This window comes from Gobius niger (assembly GCF_951799975.1).
Source record: "Gobius niger genome assembly, chromosome: 18".
Lineage (NCBI taxonomy): Eukaryota > Metazoa > Chordata > Actinopteri > Gobiiformes > Gobiidae > Gobius > Gobius niger.
Genome location: NC_136869.1, coordinates 8,676,670 through 8,704,337, shown reverse-complemented (window position 1 = coordinate 8,704,337; position 27,668 = coordinate 8,676,670). Strand labels below are relative to the sequence as shown.

The window sequence follows — 27,668 nt, the reverse complement described above, 5'->3', positions numbered from 1 at the left end:
TTTACACTTTGATTGTCACTTTGGCACGAGCTATAGCTCCATACAGTTGCTACATTGTTGTCATGAATATATAGCTATTATGCTTCATTTTCAACCCCAATGACCAGATGGCAGCTCACCAGTGGACACATTCTGAAGATGAAACATTCAAGTCCTCAGTCTAGTTTTGCACAGCTCTAACACATTATTATGTGTAACAACAGACTTGGGTTCCTCTCTCGTGCTGTCCTGTTACGTTCTTTTCCATAACTGTGCACCTGAATTGTGTCCTGCTGCAACCGACACCGTTATGTGATGGAGGGCAAAGCTCCAGATAAACATATCCGTCTAAAGTAAGATGCAAACACAACAACAGTAACACAAAGAATATTTGATGCTGATGTCCTTTAATGGTCTAACACTAATCGTGATATTACAATGGCAAGGCAAGGAAAGGCAAGTTTATTTGGAGAGCACAATTCATACACAAGGCAATTCAAAGTGCTCCACAGTTGCATAAAATGACAAGAAAGCAGATAAGTGGTTGTATGTTTGTCTCGGTGTTTACAAGGGGTAGACTGCATACATAGAGATGCCGCACATTTGATCCTTGTTGCGCGCCAGTTTCATGTAGCCCTGTTCTCCCCATCCAGTTCCATAACTAGAGAGAGAGGAAATTCATAGAAAAGGTAAGTTTACAAAACCATCTGCCGCCATTTACTATATGAATGAGAGTGTGAATGGTTGAGTGGTTCTTTGATGTAAAGTGTGTAATGTAGACGGAAAAGCTGAACTCAAAGACATTTTCTATATGCACAACAACAGGCAGTTTCTCTCAGATATTGTCAAATCTACTGCCCACTAAAAAGGTTCCCCATCCACAGCGTCACGTGGGCATCTTTTGTTCATCATCTAGAGAACTAGAGAATTTCAAATGAATCTGCATCATTTTGTAATAATGATGGATTTGAATCGTTGTATTATATGTGCTGTAAAAGGATGATATTTCTGATTGTTGGGTGTTCTGATTAGGCACTATGTGTGGTTGTTGGGGGCAGTCCCTGAGCTTTTAAAAGACAAAGCGGAAGGGGCCGTCTTCAAGCCTGATCAGAGTGACCACAACGTTGCAGCAATAAAAGCTAAAAAACAAAAAAGCGTGAGATGGTGTGCGAGAGCTTTGTTTCAAGTTAAATATCTTTGAGTTCACCCATAAATAAGATGTGCAAACAACAGAAGTGTTGTGTTTATATTTTTGTTGTGTAGTACTAGGAGCTTAGTGAAAGTATCTCACGAGTTTTTGATCAGCCAGTAGTCAAGGTTAGCAGCTTCATCTCTGCCATAACCTACGACCAGCACTGCATGGTTGAGTTCTTTCCCACAGTTTGGATTGATGAACACACCTGAAAATAAAGAAAAATGTATGCTGTAAATAATTACATGCTTTAGGAGCTAAACTAATCCATCTGAAGAACAGTTTTTATTTTTATACATTATTCGTTTTTTAGATATTAGTAACATTATCTTAACAAGTCTTTACAATTCCTCATTTCCGAAATATGAGTTAGGTCACGTTGCTCACGCACAGCTCACCTCAAACAAGTGAGAACATCCGGAACTTGGGACAGACGTCTCTCACATCACTGTAAATGTGCTCGAAAGATCGTAATTTATCCAATTGGGTCAAACTGTACAGCCTTACCATCTCTGTGGGACAGTCATAACCTTGATTTCATAATAAATAAAAGTGCTAACGTCCACAGCAGTGTTTTAAATACACTCACAGAGGAGGGTCAGCACATGCTAAAACATCATTATCGTTTGGAAAGACTTACCTTTGCAGTGCTTCCATGTCGCCTTTAGAGTAGAGTCAGAACTCTGGTATAATCGAGTCCAGCAGCTGTAATCTGGAGCTCACATGGCTAATATTTGTACACAACAGGGCGGAGTCCAGCCCCCGATTACAGATCCGAGACTCGACTCTAAAGGTGACATGTTTCCACTGCAAAGGTACGTCAATAATGATGTTTTAACAGGTGCAGACACTCCTCAGTGAGTGCATTTATGAGCTGCTTTGCACTAGCTGCGTTAGCATGAGCAAATGTGTTGCAATGGCCATACAGTATATTATAAACTGAGATGCTTTTACACTGCGATTCCCCTGTCACGCAAATATTTCTTCAGTTCTGGCTCATTTACAATGATGTGTGACTGACGTCTGTCCCAAGTTCCGGATGGCGTAAATTTATTGCAAGGATAGTTGGTCCATCACCCAATCACGTCATGAGAGGGAAACCTCCCTGACCCTGCCCTAAACACTAAGGTGGGGCTTTCTCATTTGTTTGAGGCGAGTTTTGCATGTGCAAAGTGACCTAACACGTATTTCAGAAATGAGTAATTCTTTATGATTGAATCACAACATATAAATCTGCTCACCTCCATTATAATGTATCATCTCTCTTTGATCAATGGCAGCTGATATTGGTCCAATAGTAGCGACTCTCTTCTGGAGAGAGAGCTCATCCATTGGCAGCACAAGTTTGATTGAAGAACAGGTCACTACTTGCATATTAGAGTTGTAGCGACAATCGCCATTCTAAGAAGACACAACAATCAGAATGATCCACAGCCCCTTTCACAGATAAAAAGTAAATAGTTTTACCATGTGCATAAAAGGTGTTCTTACCCGGGCCTCATAAGGGTAGGAAGCTTCAGATGCAATGCCATTATCCTTGACGTAATTAAAAGCTGAATCCAAACGTCCAGGGGAACACCCATAACTGCCATATGGTTTTGAACAGTCCATCAGGTTCTGGGGGCTGAGGCTCACCAGTTTCCCTGTCTTCTTGAACAACAGACCCTCCAGAGCTCCAGCTGCACTGAAGGCCCAGCACGAGTCACAGTGAAGTTCCTGCACAATCATTATGTTCAGATATAACAAGAGACCTTTAGCTTTGTGTAAACAAAGTCACATTACACAATGTTTTTACCTGATTTTTGACACTGGTCACATATCCTTTTTCTTTCCAGTTCACACTGGCTGGTAAATCTACATCCGGGTCATTGAGAGGAGTTGGTGTCACGTCTTCTGGAATCTTCATGGGTGCAGAGAACATTTCATCCTCAGTCTAGAGTGAAGCAAATACTTAAAACAGTCAGCTAAATCTTACAAATGCTTTAGTTTTTTAAAGAACATTTTAGGGTTCAGAGGCATGAAGCCTGAAGAGTCGGAGAGAGTTAAAGTTCATTACAGGGAATAATTAAACAGGCCAATAAAGACGGGCAGAGACAGAGCATTACCAGGTCCGACATGTGGTTTATGGCCAGAGTGTAGGTGTGAAGGCCCAGAGACGCCTCCAGGTTGTGATGGTTGACGTCATTCAGGTTTTTCTCCCACAATGCTCTGCGCCCGAGCTCCTCCACCTAAACAACATTTACAATAAAGTAATATTTTTTTCAATTATGGCAAAGTACAACTCGTAGATAGCAATTAATACTACCTTTTTTACTTACTATTTTTACACAATATGTAACTGTTTTTGATATGATCAAAAACAGTTTCAAAGATGAATGATGATATTTAAACATAATGAAAGAAAAACAATTTTGCCCTTACACTCTATTTATTGACTTAAATGTTTGCATTTTCAAAACAAACAGAAAACGCCTTTAAAAACATGTGCAGAAAGTAGAAAGTCTTTGGGTGAGCGGCAAGAAAGGGCTGGAGAACTCCAGAGCCACTGGTTTTCAATCGATGCTTTAAAGTATTCAAGTGTAGCCAGTTGGTAACTTTTAGTTTTATTTTCCAAAAACAACATATATGTTGCTCTAACACTATGATGCTTTATCACATTCAGAGTCCATGTTAAAATTAGGAAAGTGAATTGATAACCCTACCTTAACAAGTAATAGTACTATCGACTCCTTTGTACAAACCTCATTGTGGTATTTCTTCTGGTGAGTGGTCTTCCACTGCTCCCACTGCTGGTCCAGTCTGGAGTCCAACTCAGCCCAAACGGAGGCGCAGAGAACAGCCAGCAGCCAGACTCCCACAGTCCGACCTGCACACAGGCTGCATTATTACAGTTGCCACTTCATCCGAGAGCAATGTCATGCCCAACATAAATGTGACCAGGTGACAAAATACAGTAAGAACCTGACTCATGTTAAAATGTCAGTCCATTGTTGTTTTGTATTGTACATACACTCAGGCACATTCCGGGCTCTTACACATATATTGTAAAAAGTAACATTGTATTTGCACATTCCTCTCGTCATGCACGTCCCGGGCACATACATATTGCAAAATGAACATTGTACTTGTACTAAGCCCATAAAAGTCTGGGTCTGGAACCGGACCATGAGGTGAACATCTATTTTCTATCTATTTTCTTCCGCTTTATCCAGGGCCGGGTCACGGGGGCAGCAGTCTCAGCAGAGATGCCCAGACTTCCCGATCCACACACACCTCCTCCAGCTGTTCTGGGGGGACCCCGAGGCGACACCAGGCCAGCTCGGAGACATAGTCCCACCAGCGTGCCCTGGGCCTTCCACGAGGCCTCTTCCCACTAGGACATGCCTGGAACACCTCCCGCGGGAGTTGTTCCAGGCATGAGGTGAACATTTATGAAAATTCACAGATGTTGGCCAAAAATTAAAAACCTGAACTGCCAAATTTTTGGGCTATTTCCAATTTTGGAATTTCAAAATATTGATGCAGCAGCGCCACCTCAGTTTGTTTTGATACTTGTAAACGAGGAAATACAGAGTCAGATAAATGTTAGTAAATGTTAGTTAATGTTAGTAAAGCCGTAATAACACCATTTTGAAGAAGTCATTGTTAAAAAGCAACCTTAACTGAGCGCATTTTCTCCAGTTCGTCTTTACCCTAATCTAAAAGCTTCTTGCCAGGGAAACACTTCATTTGAAAGCTAAGGCCTCAGCTCATTCCTTATTTTTTTGGTCATGTGTTTTCGTAAAAACCTTTAGAGAAATGGAAAAGAAAAGAACAATATATTATGGCACAGCATAACCTTTAATTTGCTTCTTCTGAGCTCTGTCTGTACCTAAAGTGGAGAGTAACTCTGTCATGAGGGAGAGTCTTACCTTTCCAAGCTGAAGCCATTGTTGCCGTTGTGCTCAGACGCGGGACGTGCTGGTTATATGGACTGCAGAGTCATGTGGTCAGGGGTAAGCTTGTAGCGTGGGTGTGTTTCAGACATGTTGGTGGTTAACAAACTCACCACGCTAACATGGTAAGAGTTTATCCTTCGGCAACAGAAAGAAAAACTCACACACAAACACCAGTTAATACAAGCAGCGTTTATACAGATGCAGCAAGACAATATTACATTCAGCATAGTACAAGGCTCTTCAATTACATTTTTACTGGGTCAGATTTCTCTGGGATCATCAGCTCAGGAAGGACTTGTTTGTATCTTAAGTCAATGTAATCTAGACCTTATAATTGATGATGTTGTGTAGATGTATATTGAATCGAATATGGGGAAGCCACTACTAAGCTTATTGCTTCAGCCTGCTCCATTTTGAGCATCCACAAAATGAATGTAAAATTAACTAACTAACCTAAATTGGGCCGGTGACTTAGTAAACCTCCCACCGCCACCAAAGTGTTCATATTTATGGGATAAATAAAGTCAATTTAGTTTATTTCAGTCAAAAAGCCAAATAGTATTCAATCATTTTTTCAGAGGGACAGGACTATTTAAAGTACGTAATTGCAGCAGCACCTATACTACTCATTACAACACTGCTCTGTCCAAACTATTTCCAATAAACACAGGACTAAGTCAACAAACAATCTTAGGTCTATTGCAGGACTAAACCACATCTAAATCAGCCAAAGGTCCAATACAGAAAGATGTGAGGACTTGATCATGTCTGAACCAGCTGAAACATAAGGGGACAGAGGGCAAAACTCAGAAACCCGATGCATGATCGTCCTTGCTTTGGTTTGGTGAAATGTATCAGTCCGTCCAACATTATGAATCCTGTTTTCATATTTTAGCCGTCTTAACGGCCATGATTTTATTTGAGCCGCTCTGAGAGGTGATGGTGACGCCGCAGAAACACTTTGTTAAAAAGCCAGGCCGTAGAGCGGGCCAGAGGGCCGTTAGTGAAGTTTTAGTCTTAGTCTTTTTGACAAAAATGTTATTTCATTTTAGTTGAGATTTTTCTCTTCAATTTTAGTCTAGTTTTCATTGACAAAATTTAAGACAAATGTAGTCAACTTTACATTTATAATATTTATTATAATGATATTAAATGAAGGTCCTCTGCTTCATGGAGCTGCTGCCACATGAACGAAGCTCAGAGCTGATCCTTTGGAAGTGGATTTAAATGATCTGAGGCTCTTTCAAACTGTCATTGGAAGTTTGGATGATTTTAGTCTCTTCTCTTCATTTTTATTTACTCATAATTTAGTCGACGAAAATATCTGGACATTTTAGTCATAGTTTTAGTTTCATGAAAATCTTCGAATTTAGTTTTAGTCCAATTTTGTGATTGTTGTAAGTCCAGCTTTAAGGTGATTTGTTCCTTTGATAAAACATCATCTGACTGTGCACTGTTGGAGGGAATAAAGCACCTGACGTGTGCGGCGTGAGGGGCGGTCGTTTTCAGAAGTTTAAAACAAGATAAGTGACTTTCTACAAGGTTTGTGCCTGTCCTGAGAGATGATTTATCTTTATGCTTTACACTTTTCTGCATATGCTGCAACTTATTGATAAATGTTCTATTTGGCTTCAAGTATGTATAGCATATAATTGCTAATTCATTTACTGATGAATATCACAGTAAATACTGTAGCTTTAAAAGTAGCTCTAATTTGATTTATTTTGCTTACTTCAGTGAAAACTGAAGGAAATCACTGTTAAGTTAAGATAAATTATCCTTTATTAATCTCTGTAGAGAAATTACTTGTCTGCATTTGACCCATCCTCGATGTCACTGGGCGACCTGTAGGAGCAGTGATCTGCCAGCATGGGCCAGCGCTCGGGGACCCATCTCCATGATGTGGAGCCAGGCTAATGGTCAGAAACACCTGGCTGGAGGATTCACCTATTGTACATGTTTTTACCACTAACCTACGGTAGTAGGTGGTTAGTGCTTGTGCTTCACAGCGAGCAGGTCCTGGGATCGATTCCCACCTTGACGGGGCTTTTCTGTGTGGAGTTTGCATGTTCTCCCTGTGTCTGCGTAGGTTTCCTGAATGAGGGTGTGTTTGAGAGTGCAAGTGGGGGATGACGGATGGAAATTAGCCCATGGCTACAATCTGGTGTGGCTTGTTTACATGCATAAGACCCATGTATGTTCATTAACATGTACTGTCCTGACCAAATAAACTGCTGTGCCACCATTGCTTTTGCTGCTTTTGTTGCTTTTTTGTTGCCTTGTCATCTTTGTTTAAGTCTCGTTTTTTTGATTCCACATTTATGACAGAGTTATTCTGTTTGAAGTGATTAGAGAAATGCACTTAAACTTCGGGTAAAAAGTGATGCCACAGGACGATTGTATCAGTTCTGAGAAACATAAGGGACGACTGCACGGTACTGACATCGGCTGCGGGATCCTTCACTGATCTCTATACGTTCACTATAGAAAGACACTATTCGAATCGCCATCAAAACGTGCCGACGCCTATCTCGGCAATCACTCGAAAACTTCGTGCACCACATTGTAAGAGCTGCACGATATTTCCTCCAGATACAGAAAAAAAGAACAGCCCACAATGGCCTGATTAGACTGACTGACACGCGCACAATAACCTGCTGATTGGGGCCACAGTCTCTTTCTCAACAGGGCACGGCAGATATTCCTTTGCAACACTATTTTTCCCCTTTTTATATATATATGTATTATTGCTTGTATTGCCAATTGAATCCCTGATAAGTGACAGGTATAACGAAGAGAATGCGCAATCACTCGCCCTGTAATTTTCTCACTCAAAGCTATGTATTTATGAGTTAGCGCCAAGTGAATTTGATCATGGTACAGTATTTTTAACTGCCTTGAGCGGGCCAAAAAACAGTGCAGTCTGTTTGTACAAGTCGTATATAAACCAGTAAACAGTGTCTCTCAAATGGTGTCGCTTTGGGAGTCACTGTCAGTTCCAGTTCGTATTTTTAAATACACTGACTCAATTGACTATTTAAAACTCAAAACAATGAAAGTCTGAACTGTCTGAAAATTGGTTTGACCCGCCACTTGAGAAACTCCGCTCTGAAATTCATTCATTCAAACCTTAATTTAACCAGGAAAAGTCTCATTGAGATCAAAAATGTCTTCTGTACAAGAGTGCCCTGGGGAAAATCTAATTTTGGTCTCATGTTTTGGAGTCTCGGCTCAATAAATCAGGTTATGGAAAAATCCCTCTCGAAAAAGCTGTCAAAGTACAGAGATGCAATAATGTGAGAAGAAAAACACATTTAGACAAAAAGCCCTTATTTTCCATCATTAATCTAAAGAGAAACATTTAAACATGGATTGGATTTTCAGATTTGGCAATTTAAGTATTCTCCTGACATATTTGTACAGTGTATTCAAGCACTATTTTTCTACAGTGGGAGGTATTTGAACGCTTAGGAATTTCTCAAATTTCTGCCTAAATTGTTATAAAATGTGGTCTGATCTTCTTCAAAATCATAAGAATGATTGAACAGTGTCTGTTTAAACTAACACCACTCAAACATTTACATGTCATCATATTTTTATTGGCCACAACGTGTAAACATTCACAGGACAGGGAGGAATAAGTAAGTACACCGCCCGAATCTCACTGAACAGTTTTGTAAAGAGGAAAGATCCAATATTCTTCCTGATCTTTGTAAAAGGTTCATAATGTCTTCTTAGATTAAGATTATTATTATTGTTTTTTTTCTTTTAGTAAAACAAAAAAAAAGCAAAACAAACACGATTCTTCCTGATCGTTGTGCACGTCTAATGCAAGTGTGAATATACATTTAAAGTAATTATACAAACTGACTCATCAATTTTGCTCATTTCATTCTTTCATTAGCAGCACACTATTATCAATGAAATATCTTTAGAAGGAAATACCGGAAAACAAACAAACAGCGTGACAAAATATAATGCTTTATTCCACTGTGTCTCTTGTTGCATTTCCTTTCTACAACTAAATTTGGGACACTTATGTCGTTGGTCAGATTGAGTTCATCTCACGGCCTCTTTATGTCAGAGTTTGTATTTCCACAGTGAGATTCTCCTTCAGAGACAGCATCTGTTCACATACGGCGCTCTGTCCAGGGCTGATGTGACTGATCCCTCCGACTGTGAACACTCACATCTGATCTGTGGACTTAAACACGGGCAAAACCATCACAGGGATTATACTGAAGGGTTCTCGAGTTTCCCCAAAACAAGAACAAATGTAGTTCAAAGTTAAAACCAGTTACTTGCATGATCAAGTAACATGGTTTTAACTTTAGACTTAGTAAAATATTGGTTTACAAGTGCAGCATGAAACCCTGGGCCCTTCTTGCAAACCGTCTTGGTCCCGTACAACGACTTTTCAATATGAACTAGATTTAGACTATTTGACTGTGTTGAAGCCTTTCTCTTGCATGCTTTCTCTGAGTTTGGATTTGGTCCAGTAGTTTGTCAAATTTACTTGAAAAGCATGCATTATAGGCTAATCTTCCAGCTTCGGGTCAAGGTCAAATGTGTTTATGGCACATTAACAATGACCTAAAGTGCTCAAACTGGTGTACAGCACAAAGGGATAAACACAATGAAAGGCAGTCCTGACCAAGCCTTACTTATTACACTTTAGTTGTTCACTGTGTCTGACAAACAAAGTCATTTCCTTTATGCTTCTGTAGTGGGATGGCTTACCGCACCCTATGTAGCCAACAGGATTAGACCACACTCTATAAGAGGGGTCGATTCACAGGGCATGACCTCTACCACCTTCGATGTCGCCGCAGAAGGCGTCAAGCTCCGGTGAATTTGTGTATGGCGAGGTGTGCAGCTCTGGTGAGTGGCGCGTTGTGATTCTGTCCTGGAAACATTTGTTTCGGGGTGTGGGACTAATGTGGGGTGAGTATTTGCGTAGGCTACCGGCGTGTGTGGTTCGGCTCCGTCTGGGACTCCCTCGGCGCGTTTGCCGTATAGCACAGTTTGCTGTCAAAGCCCCGGAAGGCGATGGTGGTGACGTACCTTTTTAATGTTATGTTTTGTTACTGTAGACACCCGAGCATTGTCTGTAGTGGGGTGGAGGTATCCCTACAAAGGCCTGCATTCAGAGTCGGACCTCCTCTTTCTCTGTCCTTAAGTCTGGCGGACGTTCTGATGAGGCCTGCCCGTAATATTGACATTGGGACATCTGGGGGGCTATTGGAAATAGATATATTGCCCGACCGATTTATCGGCCGGCCGATGTCAGGAAATTTTCAATATTGGCTATTGGCCAAAATCAGCAGATAAAAAGGCTGATATCTCCGGGACTGAAAGTGATAGAGACGTCCCGTTTGCAGCACCGGAAAGAGCTCAGTCAAAGTTTAAAATGAGCCCTGAGAACTTCCTAGGCCTCAGGGGAGCGGAGAAACATTGCGGTGAAAATTGTTTGTACACCTATTTTACACACTTCAGTTTATAAACATTTGCGTATAATTTCAGATCCATAAGAGATTGGGGGCCAGATCTTGTGGCGGCGCACGGGGCGGCGCAGGCTCTTGGCGAATTATTTTCCGAGTGGCGGTGCTATGTGCCATTCGCCTCCGCCACCTGTGAGGGGGCGTCACAAGAGGAGGTGACTGCACTGATGGAAACACGGCTGACTTTCACTTCCTCGTTTACATTGCGCTGTCTTGTGTTCTTTCTTAAGCCTTAGGCTCTCACAGGTCAAACTAAAAACTTTATTTACCCCATCGTGAGCGAAACCATGTTCACGTCTCGAGAGAAAAAGAGCTACAGCGTCCGCTGTGGCGCGGATCGGCCCGCGCTTGGCGTGAACGCGAAGCAAAACAAAAGCACATGTTCACCCCACACAACCACACAACCACTCTCCTGGACGCAGAGTCGATCTGGTTGGAGGAAAATGTGTGTGTCTCAACCCACTTAAATGCGCCAAGTCTGGAGTGGCAAGATCACAAAGTGCGCTCCTACTGAGCGCAAAATGTCACGCTATCGTCTCCGTTTTGATGCACAAGATCGGGCCCAGAGACTCACCGTTTTTTGTTTTGGAATCTTCTGATTTTTGTTTTTCAGACAAGCTCCCTCAGAAGTAACTACTAAACATAAATATACAGCCCCCCCTGTCACAGTTCAACACTGACACCTTTTAAAGCTTCATGCACAGGATTATAGACAGTTCCAAAATATCAAAGGTGCATACCGGCATCAGCCAATCATAATAACCTATAAATGTTTAGTAGTTAAGTTTAGTTTATTGAAAGGGCAGTGTGCAGTGTGCAGTTACATTAAAAAGATCGGTTGACAGATATTTCTTTATGCTTCTATGATAGAAACCTTTACTATAATAATAAATGCTTAACTTTAGGCTACTTGAGAGATCATCAAACAACATCAAAATAAAGAACTTAAAATATCGGCCTTTATATCGGCTATCAGTTGGGGGGGGACAGACAAAAAAAAGTACACCCCATGAGATAATAGAAACCAGTTAAAAACACATTCACTCTACTCAGAATGTCAAATAAAGATTGTAATGCAAGTCGGCTTTCTCGTCTGAAGTGTCGACTTAAGTGGCCCCCCAATCCAAGCTCACTTCCCGAGTCCGAGCCTCTTCTCTCTAAATAACCCAAAAGTCCCTCTAATGGAGTAATTTACACTGCCTCCCCTCCTCCCCCCCCCCCTCCGCATCGACAGCCCTGCCTTTTATGGCCAATGTCTGGCATTTAGCAAATCGATGTCTGTGAGTTACGACGCGGACCTGGAGCTCCGGCTGACCGCCCATTCTTCTCCATAACAAAAGGGGAAGTGCATTAAAAACTAGCATTGATGGGTTGTTGGGAGTCGCAGTCAATGGGCCCACGCGGCTTCGAATTAAAAGCCTCTTAGGGGGAAAATTGTTTCCTCCGGTCATCCGTCATGTCGGGGAAGGAGACTTTTTTTGGTGGAGATTAATGGTAAAATAAAGCAGAGCGGATACAGGGGAGGTTTGGAGGATGCTGTTGGTTAAAACGTGGCATTTACATTTGCACCGCGTTTGAATGTTTTTGTTTGTATAACTCGTCGACACCTTGTTATTTCTCCCTTGAGCCCATCAGAGAGTTAATGACAGACTTGGACTTGACCAAGAGTTGTGGTCCATAATTTCGCCTCAAAAAATGGCAGAGGGAGTGGATCATCCTCATAGTAATTGAGTATTGATCGGGAAATAAACAGCAACTCCCGCCGAACTGTCAGGCTCATCTTTCGAAAATCGACGATAAATGGCCCCCGGGTTCCAATGGGGAGGGGGGAAAGTTATGGATCAGAGAGAAACAGGCTCCCTCCCGCGCCGCCTTCGATTTATACGGGCTCTCGAGATGACCCGTTATGGGAGCTGTCATGTGAGCCTTACAGTTTGGGGGCGGCCTCGTGATGAGTGACGACGGGGGGGGGGGGGGGGGGGGGGGGGTCCGAGGGGCGCTGTCCGTCTCGCGCTGCAGCGGTGAAGGATGAGTGATGGTGTGGAAGTTTTCAAACAGTTCATTTAAACACAAGAGTCATCATATTTGGCACTGTTTTTTGCTTCTAGATCGTTGGTTCACTGAGAGATATGCATAATGACTCACTAGGCACACATTTGACTCCTTAAAACAACAATGAAACTAAAAATAAATGAATAAATTATAAAGGATTTTCAGTGTTTACTATTTATAGGGCAAGATATTCCCACCAGACAGTCCTAATGACTCCAGAACCGCTGCTCTAGACACAAAACCCCAAACCTTTCTTCATTTATTTAGCCTTTATTCCACCAGAAAAGTCACACTAACTCCTTTTTTTAATCTATCTATCTATCTATCTATCTATCTATCTATCTATCTATCTATCTATCTATCTATCTATCTATCTATCTATCTATCTATCTATCTATCTATCTATCTATCTATCTATCTATCTATCTATCTTTGATGGTTAGAAAATGCCATATTGATTGATCTAGCTATGGTAAGCGTTTTTACTCTGCAATGAAAGGATTAAAGGGATATTTCAGGACTTTTGACGTAGGGCCTCATTTCCTACAGTTATCCAGAGTGTTGTTGATTTCTGGAGATTTTTCTTTTTTAATTCATGCAGTCCTTATATTTGAAGAGTTTAGTGGTGCTAGGCTAATGCTAAGCTTGTGCATGTCTATGGTAACTAGTAGCCTAAAACAGTCTGACCCACCCCACAGTGCACCTGAGGAAAATCACAACACACTAGCCTAGCACTAGCCTAGCACTAGCCTAGCACTAGCCTAGCACTAGCCCAGCACCAATAAACTCTTCAAATATAAGGACTGCATGAATAAAATATATATGTGACACGTAGGACTTCAAGGGGAGCTTTTTGGAAGCAGAGTGTCACTAAAAACACCCACTAGGGAAGATTCAAAGATTCCTCAAAGATGCGCAATTAGCTCCAAACACGACTCCGGGTATGATTTTGATGAGAGAACAACACTGTAACATGGGAAAAAGCTCTGAAAAGTAAATTTTTAACTAATTTCAGTCTTTTATGCAACATGTTCCATCAAGAAGACTCTGCATCTGTTGATGAGTTTTATTGTAAATCATTACATTGTCATGGGCTGAAACTTAACTTGTTACTAATGTATATTATCATTAGCTTGTGAATTGCCCAGACTGTGTTTCTTTACATCTTACTCGATCTTACATGTCTCTGCCCTGAATGAGCTGAAATGAGATTCTGCACGTTATGCAAATGTTTCATATATAATGTATGCTCTCATAAATGCAGAGTGTGTGTGTGTGGCCCTCTGCAAATATCCCTTAAAGGGGGGGTATTATGTAAAATCGACTTTTTCAAGCTTTACATCATGTTATTAAGTCATTCCCTCATTAAAACCATGCCTGAAGTATTGCCTTGGCACATTCACGTATTTTCGAGTAATCTGTAGAAACTCTGATGGCGGCCATTTTAGGGATAAAACGCCTGATTCCTTCAGGAAACGCCCTCGACCTCCAGGATACGCCTCCGACCTTTCGTCACCAGCCGAGTAACCAACCACTGCCCCTCAGCAGAACCCCCTCCCCGCAGTGTCTAGCCCTAAGATGTAAACAGAGTCATCATGGAGGATTAGCTTCATGTGTTGTGAACCGTAGCTACAGCAGACTTTTACAAAGACACACATCAGTGTTTCAGTTACCGAAACACCCAGGATTCAAACCGGTGACAAGAACGCTTATTTCAGTGTCTGGTTCTGCGCTGGGCCTTGATGATGCACAGAGCCTCCGGAGAAAGCTAATGCTAAGCTAAACCTCGAGTCATCACGTGGAAACGAGAAATATGCACACATAAAGTCAATAAAACCACCACCCACATAAAGAACCGTTTAACAATGATCACACACAGAGCCAGGCTTGTTGATTTGGAAGTTTATTGCTCACATTTCATCTACAATGGGTCATAGCCGAGTGGTTTTCTCCCGGAGCTAACAAGCTAGCCGTGACAAGCTAACGGGAAAATTCACTGAATACAAGCATATTATGCATTGAAAACGTCACTAAAACAGGCAACTGCTTGAAGCAGCCTTTATGATGATCACACACTGAGCCTGGCTTGTTGATTTCGTAGTTTATTGCTCACATTTCATCTACAGTGAGTCGTAGCCGAGTGTTTTTTTCCCCGGAGCTAACAAGCTAGCCGCGATAAGCTAACGGGAAAATTCACTCAATACAAGCAGCATATTATGCATTGAAAACGTCACTAAAACAGGCAACTGCTTGAAGCAGCCTTTATGATGATCACACACTGAGCCGGGCTTGTTGATTTCGTAGTTTATTGCTCACATTTCATCTACAGTGAGTCGTAGCCGAGTGGTTTCTCTCGGAGCTAAGGCACTATTAGCCGCGACAAGCTAACAACCTTCACCTTCACAACATTCATTGAAAACAGGCAGCATATTATGCACAAATAACGTCAATAAAGCAGGCAACTACTCGAAGCAGCCTTTACAATGATCACACAATGAGCCTGGCTTTACACATTTGTGGTTTATTACAGACTTTTCATCAACAATGAGCTGTAGTCGATTATAACAAGCTAACGGGTAACCTCGAAAAAACATTGTCCACCTGCACAGATAATGTCCGTCTTTGAATCGTATGGGCTCCTGCAGATCCTGGTGTAGTCCATGGGGGTATAGTTAGAGATCCATAGGGCATGGCAGATGCAAAGAGATAGCCTCCAAACAGCAGTTATTTTTCAGGCAAGAGCCCCTTCCAAGCGTCCGGTGTGGAAGGTTCGTCTCCAAATAATATCCTGTGTGGCCATTGTTCACAAAGTGATAAACAGTAGCTCCTTTCCAACAATAAAAATTAAAATGCACCGATCGCAGTTTCAATACTGTGGAGACGAGCGCAGTGTTGTTGTGATGCCACCATAGAAATATATACATGCCACAGACAGCGTGTGGAGGGGGCGTGTCGGAAAGGGTCAGAGGTTCTTAAAGAGACAGAGGCCTATTTCAAGTCATTTGCTACCACCATTTTGAAAGAGCAATTTTATACAAGGCAGTTATTCTAATTTACTGCATTGACAGACCAACAGAAGGTTTCGTCATCATTGTAGTGTGCTATAGACTGGTGCTATGTGGCTGAAAAAAGCATAATACCCCCTCTTTAAACGATCGTGGGGGGGGGTTGGCCTGTAGTAATGGTCCGACCCGCTCTGCGCTCTCAAATGAAAGGGAGGGAGTCCAGCACTTATGTCGGAGCGGCAGTTAACCTCCACGTAATCACTGCTGAACTGTGGCCCCCCCTTCCGCCCCTGCGCACTTCCCTGGGAGACCCCGCTAACGACACACAAATGTGCCATTTGTTTTCATTAGCCGACACTTCACTTCCGATACAGGCTCTCGTGATGTAGACCGAGGGGTGAGTGGGCGGGTGTCAGGGGGGAGGCGACTGGAACGTCATGTGGTACTCCAGCGGGCGACCAGTGGGACACATCCAGACATTTGATCCCTTGATTAGTGTTTGTAATGCCATGGATTGGTTTCAAACGAAAAACAAGAATTAGAATCAGCAAAGTAAATGATGACACTTCTTCTTTCTCATTTGATCGATCTCACCTTTTGATCCACATTATTTTTAAATGGCTTTTGAGATGGTAGTTTCAAGGTAGCAACAAATGCATGCTCTCCGCTCAAGTAGCATTTAGCGCAAAACAGGTTCCATTTAATTTCTCAAAACCTAAACTCAAGTCCAAGCAATGATATCTAATATTGACCATAGATTTAGTTACAATCCAACTAAAGCTGAATGGTGTGACAGACGAGAGCTTAACTAACCTGAAGAGAGTTCACCTTTCAGTGCCAGGTACAGCAGGGGCTGAACAAACCACGGCCCATCAACCTCAGTTTAAATTAGGTTAAAATCATTACCTACATTCTTTAAAACCTTCTCTGACAGACCAGCTGTACAGAGTAAAAAAGAAAAATCACAGTTGGTTGCTTCATATTCTTAAGTCATCTTTGTTTGTTTAATTGTAAAATGGCTTGTGGCACAAATGACTGCCTGGTCCTGTTTTTAGACAGGGTGGGGCTCCCGTACCTTCGACCTGAGGGAAGCAACTCAAACTCTCTAAACAGAGGATGTTTCGAGTCTGATTTTATTTGGCCTGCTTTATCCAGAGCTCGAGCAAAATAAATGTCCTGCCGACCCTACATAGGAACACCTAGGACACCTATTTTCCTAAGAGAGTTCTTTTGCGCCTCAGTCATGGTGGCCCCGTACCAACAGATGATACAAAAAGTCCGAGCACTCTCCACAAAAGTATTGTTAAACATTTTACACAACTGAAAGGACACCAGTTTCTTGTGATGTGATCTGTATTTTTGTCCCACTTTAATTTATCATCTAAGATCACACCCAGATACTTGTGCTCAGAAGCGGAATCAATGACTTCTCCTTTTATGATGGTTGGGCTGTGTGTGGACTCCCGCCTGAAGCTGATGGTCAACTCCTTCGTCTTTGTTGTGTTCAACAGAAGATGGGAGTTGTCACTGTTTATCCGTCTGGTCACATGCCAATGTCACAAACCCATCCAGTCCCTGTACAAACGCACCATAAAAACTCTGGACCGCAAACCACTCTCATGTCATCACTGTCCACTATTACAAAAGCATCGTTTACTCAGTTGGGAAAACATGGTCAAATACTCTCATCTCTGCCTCATCTATAAAATAATACATGGTTTGTCATCACCTCCACTCAGACAGTTCATTCACACCGAATCAACAGAACTCAGGAGAACCAGAGCAGCAGCGAGAGGCGACTGCCTCATCCCTCTGAGAAAAAGCCTCTTTGGTCAAACCACCTTCTCTGTCCAAGCTGCCAAGCTGGAACCTCACACCCACAACAATTAGAAATATTAATACATATCTCATTTAAAACACAGTTAAAAAAAATGGCTCATTGAAAATCAGAGTTGTCAGCACATCTCTCGCTGCCCCCTGCTGGCCTCTTGTCCTCGTCTGTTGTCTCTGTAATTGTTGAGTTTGTAGTAGTCTTGTTGTAAAGTCTGTCATGATTGGTTTGCGATATTGAGAGTGCTGTTTTCTGTTTTATTTTTAAATATTTTATTGTTTTGCATTTTAGTGTGTGTATAATTGTACTTTTACTCCCTTCAGGAGGACACACAACTGTCCTGGGACTGCAGATGAAAAATAGCCTTTAGGCTAATTCTGGCATATTTACATGTATAATGTATATTAATATGCACTGTCCCTATAATAAATAAATAAATTAATTAAAGTAAGTTACACGAGGAGATGAACTCATTTAGGACAGGGCCGTGTTCAGTCTTGTCCTCCTAAAGCAGGCTGACGAGGGCTGTATCATCATCGAACTTCACCAGGTGCCTGCCAGGGTGAGAGTTGATGCAGCCAAAGTAAAAGCTTATGACATGTTTATCTTCTTTGTTTCACCATCACGTGTTTCAATGGATTCTTCTCACCATGATACACAGGTCGGGGTTCCCATTTTTCATGGCCATGTGGGTTGGGTTTGATTTTCTTTGGGTTGGGTCAGAAAAAGCAGACAAGTCCATCAATAAAATTGGCCCATGGAAAGTGCAGAGAAACCTGAGTGAAGTAACTCTGGGCTCATGATGACCTCTTAGTTGCTTTCATGCCTTCATGCAACAGATCAACATGTACGAAACTGCAACTCCTGATTACAGACACTTGGAGGTGGCCTGTGCTAAAACCAATATGTGTCATTCACACCTGCTTAATGCCTCCTGATTATCCTTCTCCGGCTAATGCTCCATTTGTTATCAGTGTGACCGCGTCGCCAGCCTTATCTATATTTATCTTGTCAATTATTGATTGCCTTTTCCCCCGCGCGTCATTATTAATTTGACAGGCTGTGTCAAGCTCACTGTTAATCATATTTAAGCAGATATGAAGGCGACATAAAAATCAATTTTCCATTATCCTTGAGGTTCTTCATACTCAGAGAGCTGCTGCAGGCCACTCCACAGATCGGTTATGCACGGCTGCCCCGTGCAGAGGAGTGCAGAGTAAATAATCCACTAATTTGAGACTAATGGGAATGTGGGGAAAGATGCAGGCCGGGTTTGGCTCATGGTGAGATTATGAAAGGTAACTGGAACTGTATTTTAGCATCTATTATGCATATGCACTCAGGTCAGGTTTGAAATAACCCTCTTTGGCCACCACTTATTATGAATTTGATTATTATTACAAGTGAGACATGTGACATCTGATATGTGCAATATCTCGGTGACATAGGATCCACACTGTATCTGCTGCTGATACTTAATGATCTGTACATCTTTAAATCCATTCACGCTGTTGTTCTGTGTCAAATTGATATTTAACCATATTTTATCGTAATCTGCTTGTTTGCATGTCTTTAGTTTCACAGTCTAAAAGTTTTTATAGTTTACTGTTTATTAGTGGTGGGACTCGAGTTAATGTAATTAATGAATCACAATTCATTTTAACTGAAAACCAAAAACATGTTTCATTCAAAAATCCTTTTTCCAACTAAATTATTGAATAAATAGATAGACAGACACATGAACTCAACAAAAATATATTTATTGTTGTTAATCTGCAAAGTGCATTTATAGCTATATCTCCAAGTGGGCCCCTTATGAGAGACCAACAGGCCCGTTTAATTGTGAGGCCGTCCTTCCGTGGACCCACCACTTGCAAGAGGAGCCATAAGGGGCTGGTGCAATGTGATCTGGGCCGTTCCAACAGCTGCGCCCATGACCCGGGGATGGATGGATGGATGGATGGATGGATGGATGGATGGATGGATGGATGGATGGATGGATGGATGGATGGATGGATGGATGGATGGATGGATGGATGGATGGATGGATGGATGGATCTCCAAGTGTTTCAACCTCTGATCAATTATGTAACTTATAAACTGTAACTAAACAGTTATAGAACCATGATTTCTATTCTTAGCCTATATAGTCAAATAAATATAGCAAAAGACGCACAGAACATTTTAAGAGTTCAACATTTGCTATACACAACTGTAGTCTTTTCCAGCATCCAATCAGGTCGTTTTTAAAGCGAAAACGAGTCCCCGGTCGCCAACTGAACCGACCTTCAGATTTCCAGGCATACCAGAAACACAGCAATAGAAATGTTCTGGCTCGAGACTTTTTGAAAATGCGATTAACTGCGATAAATATTTTAATCGAAATTGACGCGCTAAAGTGGCGGCCCTATTATTTATCTCTAAAAAGTTTTCTGCCATTTGCTATAAACTCACATGCCTCTGTCCATCCAATACCGACACTGCATCAGCTCTTTTACTCTGTTATCCAACGAAGCGCTAACAAACCGTCGCCGGTCTGGTATTTCCCACCAAAAGCCAAAGGCAGAAAGACGAGAGGCCCCTGTAAGAGCTATCACCGGTTGGAGGGTAATGGCGCACGGCGGGGAAGGATACAAATAGTGGAAGAAAAGGCTCTTGAGCAGATAATGGGGCTGAAGGATCCCGGCTCAGGGAGATTCATGCTCACACAAGGCCGCTTTGATGCAGTGACATTGGAGAGCCCATAAAAGGCGCCGGGCTAAAATACAGAGGCGTTACCGGCGGCTAATGGCGCCTCCGTCTTTTCGGAGGCAGATTTAGCGAAGGGCCGCAGCGGCAGACACACGGACACTAATTGGATACACCTACATGGGCTCGGTGGAGGAGAGGAGCTGAGAGGGGCTGGACTGAGGAGGGAGAACGACGGGAAAAAAGGACTGAGTTATGGCATCAGTTCAAGGCTTTAAACGAGAGGGATAAGTTGGTTCATTCAAATGTGTCATTACTTGGCATTTGCGTAGACATAAATACATTTTCAAGTCCGTACGTTCTCTGTGGGAGAGTCTCAAAATGGAACTATAAACAAGTGAGTCAGTGTGTGTTCTGGAGGTATTTCCATTATTTGTGAGAAATATATTAGTTATTAGTCAAAACTAGAGGTGCGTAGTACTCAGTTACATCTACTCTAAGTAACTTTTTAACTGTACTTCTTAGAGTAGTTATATCATTCAGTACTTTTGCTTCTACTTGAGTAATATTGTAAGAAGTATCTTTTCTCTTCCTTGAGTAAAACAAGTTTGTTGTGCCACTGTGAGTAAATGTTTAATGGTGCATTATGCCACTTTTTATACGGAACAAAAGTTTATATTTGGGTGTATTTGACCTTGTAGTGACCCTGTGGCTGTATGAGTGGTCAGCATGGCGCCTTTCATTTCAATTGATCCTGGAGCATCATCGGGGCCACTGTGATGGAAAGTAAAGGGGCCATGCTGACCACTCATACAGCTGCTGGGTCACTTACAAGGTCAAATACGCACAAAGTGGCATAGTGCACCTTTACGTTTCAAAAGGTTCAAATTGTAGCTTAAAATACTGTATGTAGTTTGTGTTTTCTTCAATAATATATATTATTTTTAATAAATCCTTTTGGATTTTCATATAATGACAAGTTTTGTAATCTACGTCACAACTGAAACATAAATCAGGCTTTTAGTAGAAGAGGAAGAGGAAGAAGGAGGAGGAGGAGGAAGGAGAAGAAGGAGAAAAGGGAGAAGAGGGAGAAGAGAGAGAGAAGAGCTTTATTTATATTGCCTCTTTCACAGACATGGTCACAAAGCGCTTCACGTGAGACAATTTTACATTCACTCCATTCTCGATGGTGGTAAGTTACCTTAGCTTTCCCTGGGGCGACTGCACACATCTGCGTCAACGGTCCCTCTGACCACCACCATAGACACACACACACATTCATCCTGGTACATGTTTTTAGCGGTAGGTGAAACCAGAGTATACCCAGAGGAAACCTACACAGACACGAGGAGAACATGCAAACTCCACACAGAAAGGCCCCGTCCATGCAGGTGGGAATCGAACCCGAGACCTTCTTCCTGTGAAACACGAGCACTACCAGGCCGGTCCAACAGTTACTCAATACTCACAGTGCTCAAGTAACATTTTCTCCAAGTACTTTTTTCTTTAACTTTTACTTGAATATTTACTACTTTTTACAATTTTTTACTTATACTTGAGTAAAATTATGTAGTAATGTAATGAAACCATGACTGTGGGCACACTGTGTATACAAATAGTGGAAGCTTTTTCTGCTTACACTTGAGTAAATATTTTGGCTACTCTACCCACCACAGTCATGGATCATAAAAATCTTAATTCAAAGAAAGGTTTGCATAGTCAGAACCTCCAAAACAAAAGCAGGCTTCCTTTAAAATAGGTGTATGAGTATTTTAGAACCACCCATCCATATGCTCAAAGTATTTTAAGGTATTTTACTTGAAGCTTCCAAACACACTCAAGGTGAAATGAGGAAACCCTTGGACATTCATCGAGGAAACCTGGTCGGTGATAATCCTCCCCTCGCTGACCGTTGCGTTCAAAAACATAAACACCAGCTCCCCCTCAGGCTCTGATCAATACAGCCGCGATAAGACGGGGACACCTTCCCGCAGCTGGGGGGCACCAGAGAGACCGAGTGTGTTATATCAGCTGTAATTACCCACAAGGCACCGGGCTTTGTATTCGCAAACATGAACATGACGTCCTCCAGGAGCAGAAGCTGGGAACAACTTTACCTTTAGAAGCAAATACATATAAACTTTAGGAATTTAGTATTAAAAACAAAATGTGCCATATTTATTCACATCAAATGTGTGGGATGTTGTGAGACTCCTACACTGAAGGAATAAATAGAAAGCGTGGGTAGTCGGGTGTTTTCTATTTCTAATCTACAAAACAAGTTTAATGTTGTTGTTTTTTTTTTTGCAGGAAAAGGCGGTTTTGGAGCATGTTAGCTTCATTTTCACATTATCTTTGGAGTTTTTGTTGACTACTTTCAAAATAATCTGCATCATATTATTATGGGGCAGTAAGAGGATTAATAAGATGCTCAAGAAGTTTCCCTGGATACTTGGAATTATTTTAGTTCAATTTAAAAGGTTTTAATGGTGTACTTTCTAAATAATCTAGTAATAATTGGAAATACTGGCACTGTCGATGAAAGCAGAGGGATGGAGGGCAGGAAATGGAGAGTTCAGCCTCCTGACAGCCAAATGAAAGAAGCTGTTTCAGTCAGCACATTGAAGTGACTGTGTGGTGGCTGAATAGAAATAGGAAAAGGCGCTTGAAGTCGGTGCATTATATCATTATACCAGCTGAAGTTGTGTTAATCACATAATGTTGGCTTCTTTAGCTCAGAGCACTGTGCATTTAAACTGCTCAGAAAGACTTCATGAACCTTAAAGCAAACCTTTTCCTCTGAGCCTCTGTGCAGAGCCGGCTGCGTGTGTCTCCGCTCTGACATGTGTTCGCCCCGGGGTGGCTCATTTCCAATGTAATAATCTATTTAATCACAACTTAACATTATTGATCCCCGAGTTAAAGGCTGCGTATGTGGAGGCCGCGGGGGCCGCTGCGCTGTCATTATTCCCCATTCGTCAGAGTCGGCCCCCGGGCCCCGAGCTCAGTGCGGAGATAACAAATGAAACGCGTGTCCGCCGTGGAGGGTCCGACACATGCACTCGGGAGGAGGAGGAGGAGAGGCTGGTCTCAACGCCGTTATGTGAAGCTTAAGTACAGACTCAACAAAACAGATGGTATTTCCTGTCTCAATTCACACTCAGTCTCAGTTCAAACTGCTCCTATAAATGCACTCTCTCCCTCCGTCTTCTTACTGGAACTCTACTTCATCTCATTTCAGCCGCAGCAGCAGAACCATCAAATCATAAGGAGGACATTTCCACAACAACAATGTATCAAAGAAACTAGAGAAGAATATACACTGTCATTATAATATTGGAAATGGATTTGAAACTAGATATTTAAAAATGAATATGTTGGTCACACTTTAAAATAACTGCACCTTATTTAGCCTCAATAAACTATGAATTAACACTTACGTCATCATGAACAACACTTAGTTAAGTGTGACTAACACTTAATAACTAGATAACTACTACAGGTAATGCCTATATCATAATGAATAGTTCTTCACATGCTTGATTTATTCATTATTAAGTAGTTAATAAGTGTTAGTCACACACTTATGAGTAGGGATGGGCACCGTTAAACGGTTCCTACTTGGAACCGACCGAAAAGCTCCGGTCGGGGGCGGTATCGAAAAATTTTAATTCTTTCGGTGCCAACTTTCGGTTCTTTTTCTCTCCAGACGTCAATATGTGACCCTCAGTGAGTCTCAAAAAAGCTACATGAACGTGTGCGCAGATACTGACCCGCTTCAGCGCAAATGGAGCGAAGCAAAGATAGATTTTATAGATGTAACTTTTAGCGAAGCAAAACTTGCTAAACTTCTGTAATAGAGATGACAGAGCCGCGGTCTGCGTCAGGACTGAGCAGGACTGAGCCAGGACGTGGACTACACCGGGTAAAACCCAGAGCTAAACAAAATCAGTTATGATCCAGGACTGAATAAGAAACTTGAGCTTTAGTCAAAGTGAAAAGAAAAAAGAGCAGTGACAACAAGAAAGACATCTTTACCTTTAGCGACAGACCCGGAGGCTGAGCTTACGTGCTCTTGTTTACAACTTTTCAGCAGCTGCAGCGACAGGAATATCAAAGATTGTTTGTTGTTTGTTGAAAGTGAGCGCTCACTCTGTATTAGACATTGATGGTGCAGTTTTGGTAAATTTTCAGTGGCAGAGTGAGCGCTCACACCATATAAGGATCTTTGACGTGGGAAGTTGCTTTCGCTTTGTCGAACAGCGCAGTGTGTTTAGAAAAGTTTAGCTGAAAGAAAACCATGTCCTGATGTGGATCTGTCCTGTCTCTGCAGCTTAAGAGGTAAAAACGTCCTTTCTTTCTTTTTATCTCTGCTAAAGTGGAAATTGTGCTCAAAACACGCAGTCACAGGCGACGCTGCTGCTCCTGTGTAGCTTCTGCTGTGCGTTTTAGGATTTTTTCTTGAACTATACTTTTAATACACGTTATTTTTATTGAATTAAAAAAACATAGGTATCGAAAAAAGTACCGTTAAGGCACCGGAACCGAAAAGCAGGTATCGTTAAAGTACTTGGTATCGAAAAAAAACGAACGGTACCCATCCCTACTTATGAGTAATTAAGTGTTAATTCATCATTTATTAAAGGGACTATACATAGTTTAAACATGTTAAAACAAAGTATTTCCTCCCCTACATGCTCCAGCCAGACCTATTCAGCACAACTGCCTCAATAATCCTGCACTGTCACTCAAAAAGGTGTTACTTCGGGTCGAAGTGCTGTCATACACAAGCTTAGTGTAGAAGCTGCAGTTACATGTAAGACCTGAGGTGGCAGTAGTGAGTATAAAAATGACCAACTTGCATCTAGTCCCTTTAAGGTGTAGTAATCAGAAAGTATTACCTATATGTTTATACCCTCCATTTAAGGGCTCATAAATTATAAACAATAAGGAAAGAATTGTAAATCATGAGTACAGTATTTACAAATGCATAATAATATGTATGTAGTCTTATTATGAAGTATTGATGATGATACTTATGAGGATGCAGTTATAGGAACGGCTTGTGAGGCAACAACGACAACAGGCCGTGATTGGCACTTGTCGAGAACAAAGTTCACCTGCCTTTTGTCGCTCGAGCTCTTGACATTTCATCGCTCCCAAACACAGACCCTGGTGTCGGGGTCAGCCGCGGGGCAGGTTAGCGACCCGCGTTGGAGAAAGTGCCTTTTAATCAATGTGGCCCTAATGAATAGTAAATGATTTTGTCCTCTGGTCCATGTCCTGCCCTTTCACCGGGCTCCACGGCACTAATGGGAATTCTCCTCAGCTAATTCTTTAAAGTCGCTCAAGTGAGGCGTCAGGTCGTCCGTTTGTCTTTGGCTAGTTGTCCTAAAGCCTGTAACTACTGCTTATGTGAACATGGATACGTAAAACGACTCTAATCCTCCAACATGGCACGCAAGACCATAGAATTAATGCTGGAGGGTAGGGGGGAAATGAAAGGAAAGGGAAAGTGATGCAAATTCAGATGGCTGCAGCACATATTTCTATTATGTCTGTTATCAAGAAAGTCACCAAAAATATCGAGATATCCATTTTTGTCAAGCCTTCGTCTGAAGAGATATTGCTGCACTGCCGGGCACCCACACCTAACAAGTGGCTTTGAAGGACAAGATACATTTCCCAAGGAACAATTTAGAGATTCATATTTTGCTTTGTTGAGCAGTGGTAACTAATATTTTCGAACAAAAACTCATATCCCTGTGTTGAGTGTGCCACAAAATAAAGTTAGTCAGTGTTACCAAGGCCGTTCAGCACCATGGACAGCTCCAGCTTTGCAACCACACAATAAAACGAAGATCCTTTTTATTATGGAAAAAAAATAGCCCAATGCATGGAAAGACTGCCATTTTTGCCACCCAAAAGGTTGCACGGTTATTTGTCCACTTTGTTTTGCAGCATTTGGAGACTTATAAATGCACATTAATCCGAGAATTCCTCACACAATTGTGCTGAGATGACGGTAACTGGACCTTGAACTGAAAGACACATTTTTTCCAACTTATCTCTTACTTTCATAGCTTTTTCCCTCCCTGACCAGTGCTGAACAGAAACCTCTGCAGCATCGCATGTGGTGAGAGCACTGAATGGGACGTTTCTCAGGTGAGGGTTTGCGCGTGATAAGATAAAGACGGTTTTACAGTCGGACGGAGCATGTCGCTAACGGAAACGGCAGCAGGAAGAGGATGGAGGTGTAGCGCGTTCTGGGTCAACTGGACAGGAGGTAATTTCTGCGTGTCCCAGTGAAGACGGAGGGACAGAGGCATGAAGGTGGGGGTCGAGAGAGTCTGGCTGGGGGGCAGCAGGTGTGTGTGTGTGTGTGTGGGGGGGGGGGGTCCTATTGGGGCGGAGGAGCAGTGGACTGTGAGCTCTGACGGGACCTATCTGCTCTGGAACAGATGTCCAGGTCACACCAGCCCGAGCTGCAATCACACACTACATTTATCTTCATTCTTTTCTTCTTTTTTTTTTTAAGGGAGTGAAGTTTTGGAGTGGTCAAGTAGTCAAAGATGTGGTCATTTACTCAAAGTTTTCTGTTGCTCTTAAATTTAGTGACATGACAAGAGACAAAAGAAGAAACAAACCTTACATGTTCTTCACTTACATTAACCATACTGTGTGTTTCCAATGTCATACAACTAAACTGAATAGGTTACAAGCACCATCATGGGTACTTTCACTGGACTGGAATGGTTTATTAGTATAGCGCTTTTCACATGAAGATTTGTTTTTTCTTTCACTTCGCGACTGCTCACGTCTGCGCCAACGGACCCTCTGACCACCACTGTTAAGCACATCAGAGAAACATGGTTCATGCAGGAGAAACCACTGCTAAACTCCCTAAAACGGACAGTGAGCTTACAGTCAGTGAAGGCTGCTCTGGACATGATTGTGAAATAGAGCAAGAACTTGACAGTAGTTGGGGAACGGTGGGAAAAGACGTCCAGCACCAGTGACGCTAAAACCACCACCAGCAACTTGTATCACCTTTACATTTTACTCTGAAAGTGAGACAGCGCAAGTGATGGGGGATCAAAAATCTTTTGAGTTGAATTTGAGAAAGTGAAAAGTGAGATTTGAGATGAGATAACTTCATTGTCTTGGGCAACAGTGCCACATTAGCTGCATTACAGAGATATAAAAGAAGCAAACATCACAATCATCGCCACGTTCATAAGAAAATACATGTTTGTGAAGTTACTGATGGACACAGCACAGTTCATAGTTTTGACTGACCTCTACAGTGATAAAATTGAAAGCAAATTCCAAATGCAAAATACATCCCCACATTAGGACACACGAAAGGGACGCCCTATCCAGTGACAACCCAAAGTTCGTCAGCCAAGAAAATTTGTTCAAAAGGCCGACTGTGGGGAGAAAGGAGAATCTGAAGCGGCTACTTGAAGGTAGGAGCTCAAA

The 27,668-nt window shown here is 42.0% G+C and overlaps 1 protein-coding gene across 1 annotated transcript; it reads right to left on the bottom strand.

Annotated features, from left to right (window-relative positions):
• Positions 1 to 377: 377 nt before the first annotated feature.
• LOC306977810 (cathepsin K-like) lies at positions 378 to 5,101 on the bottom strand (the record flags this gene model as incomplete). Its single annotated transcript, XM_079576252.1, has 8 exons — positions 378 to 640; positions 1,271 to 1,379; positions 2,413 to 2,572; positions 2,663 to 2,887; positions 2,967 to 3,104; positions 3,277 to 3,399; positions 3,913 to 4,037; positions 5,083 to 5,101. 8 exons carry the CDS (start codon positions 5,099 to 5,101, stop codon positions 544 to 546), a joined length of 996 nt encoding a protein of 331 aa, XP_079432378.1. The 3' UTR covers positions 378 to 543.
• Positions 5,102 to 27,668: the final 22,567 nt, after the last annotated feature.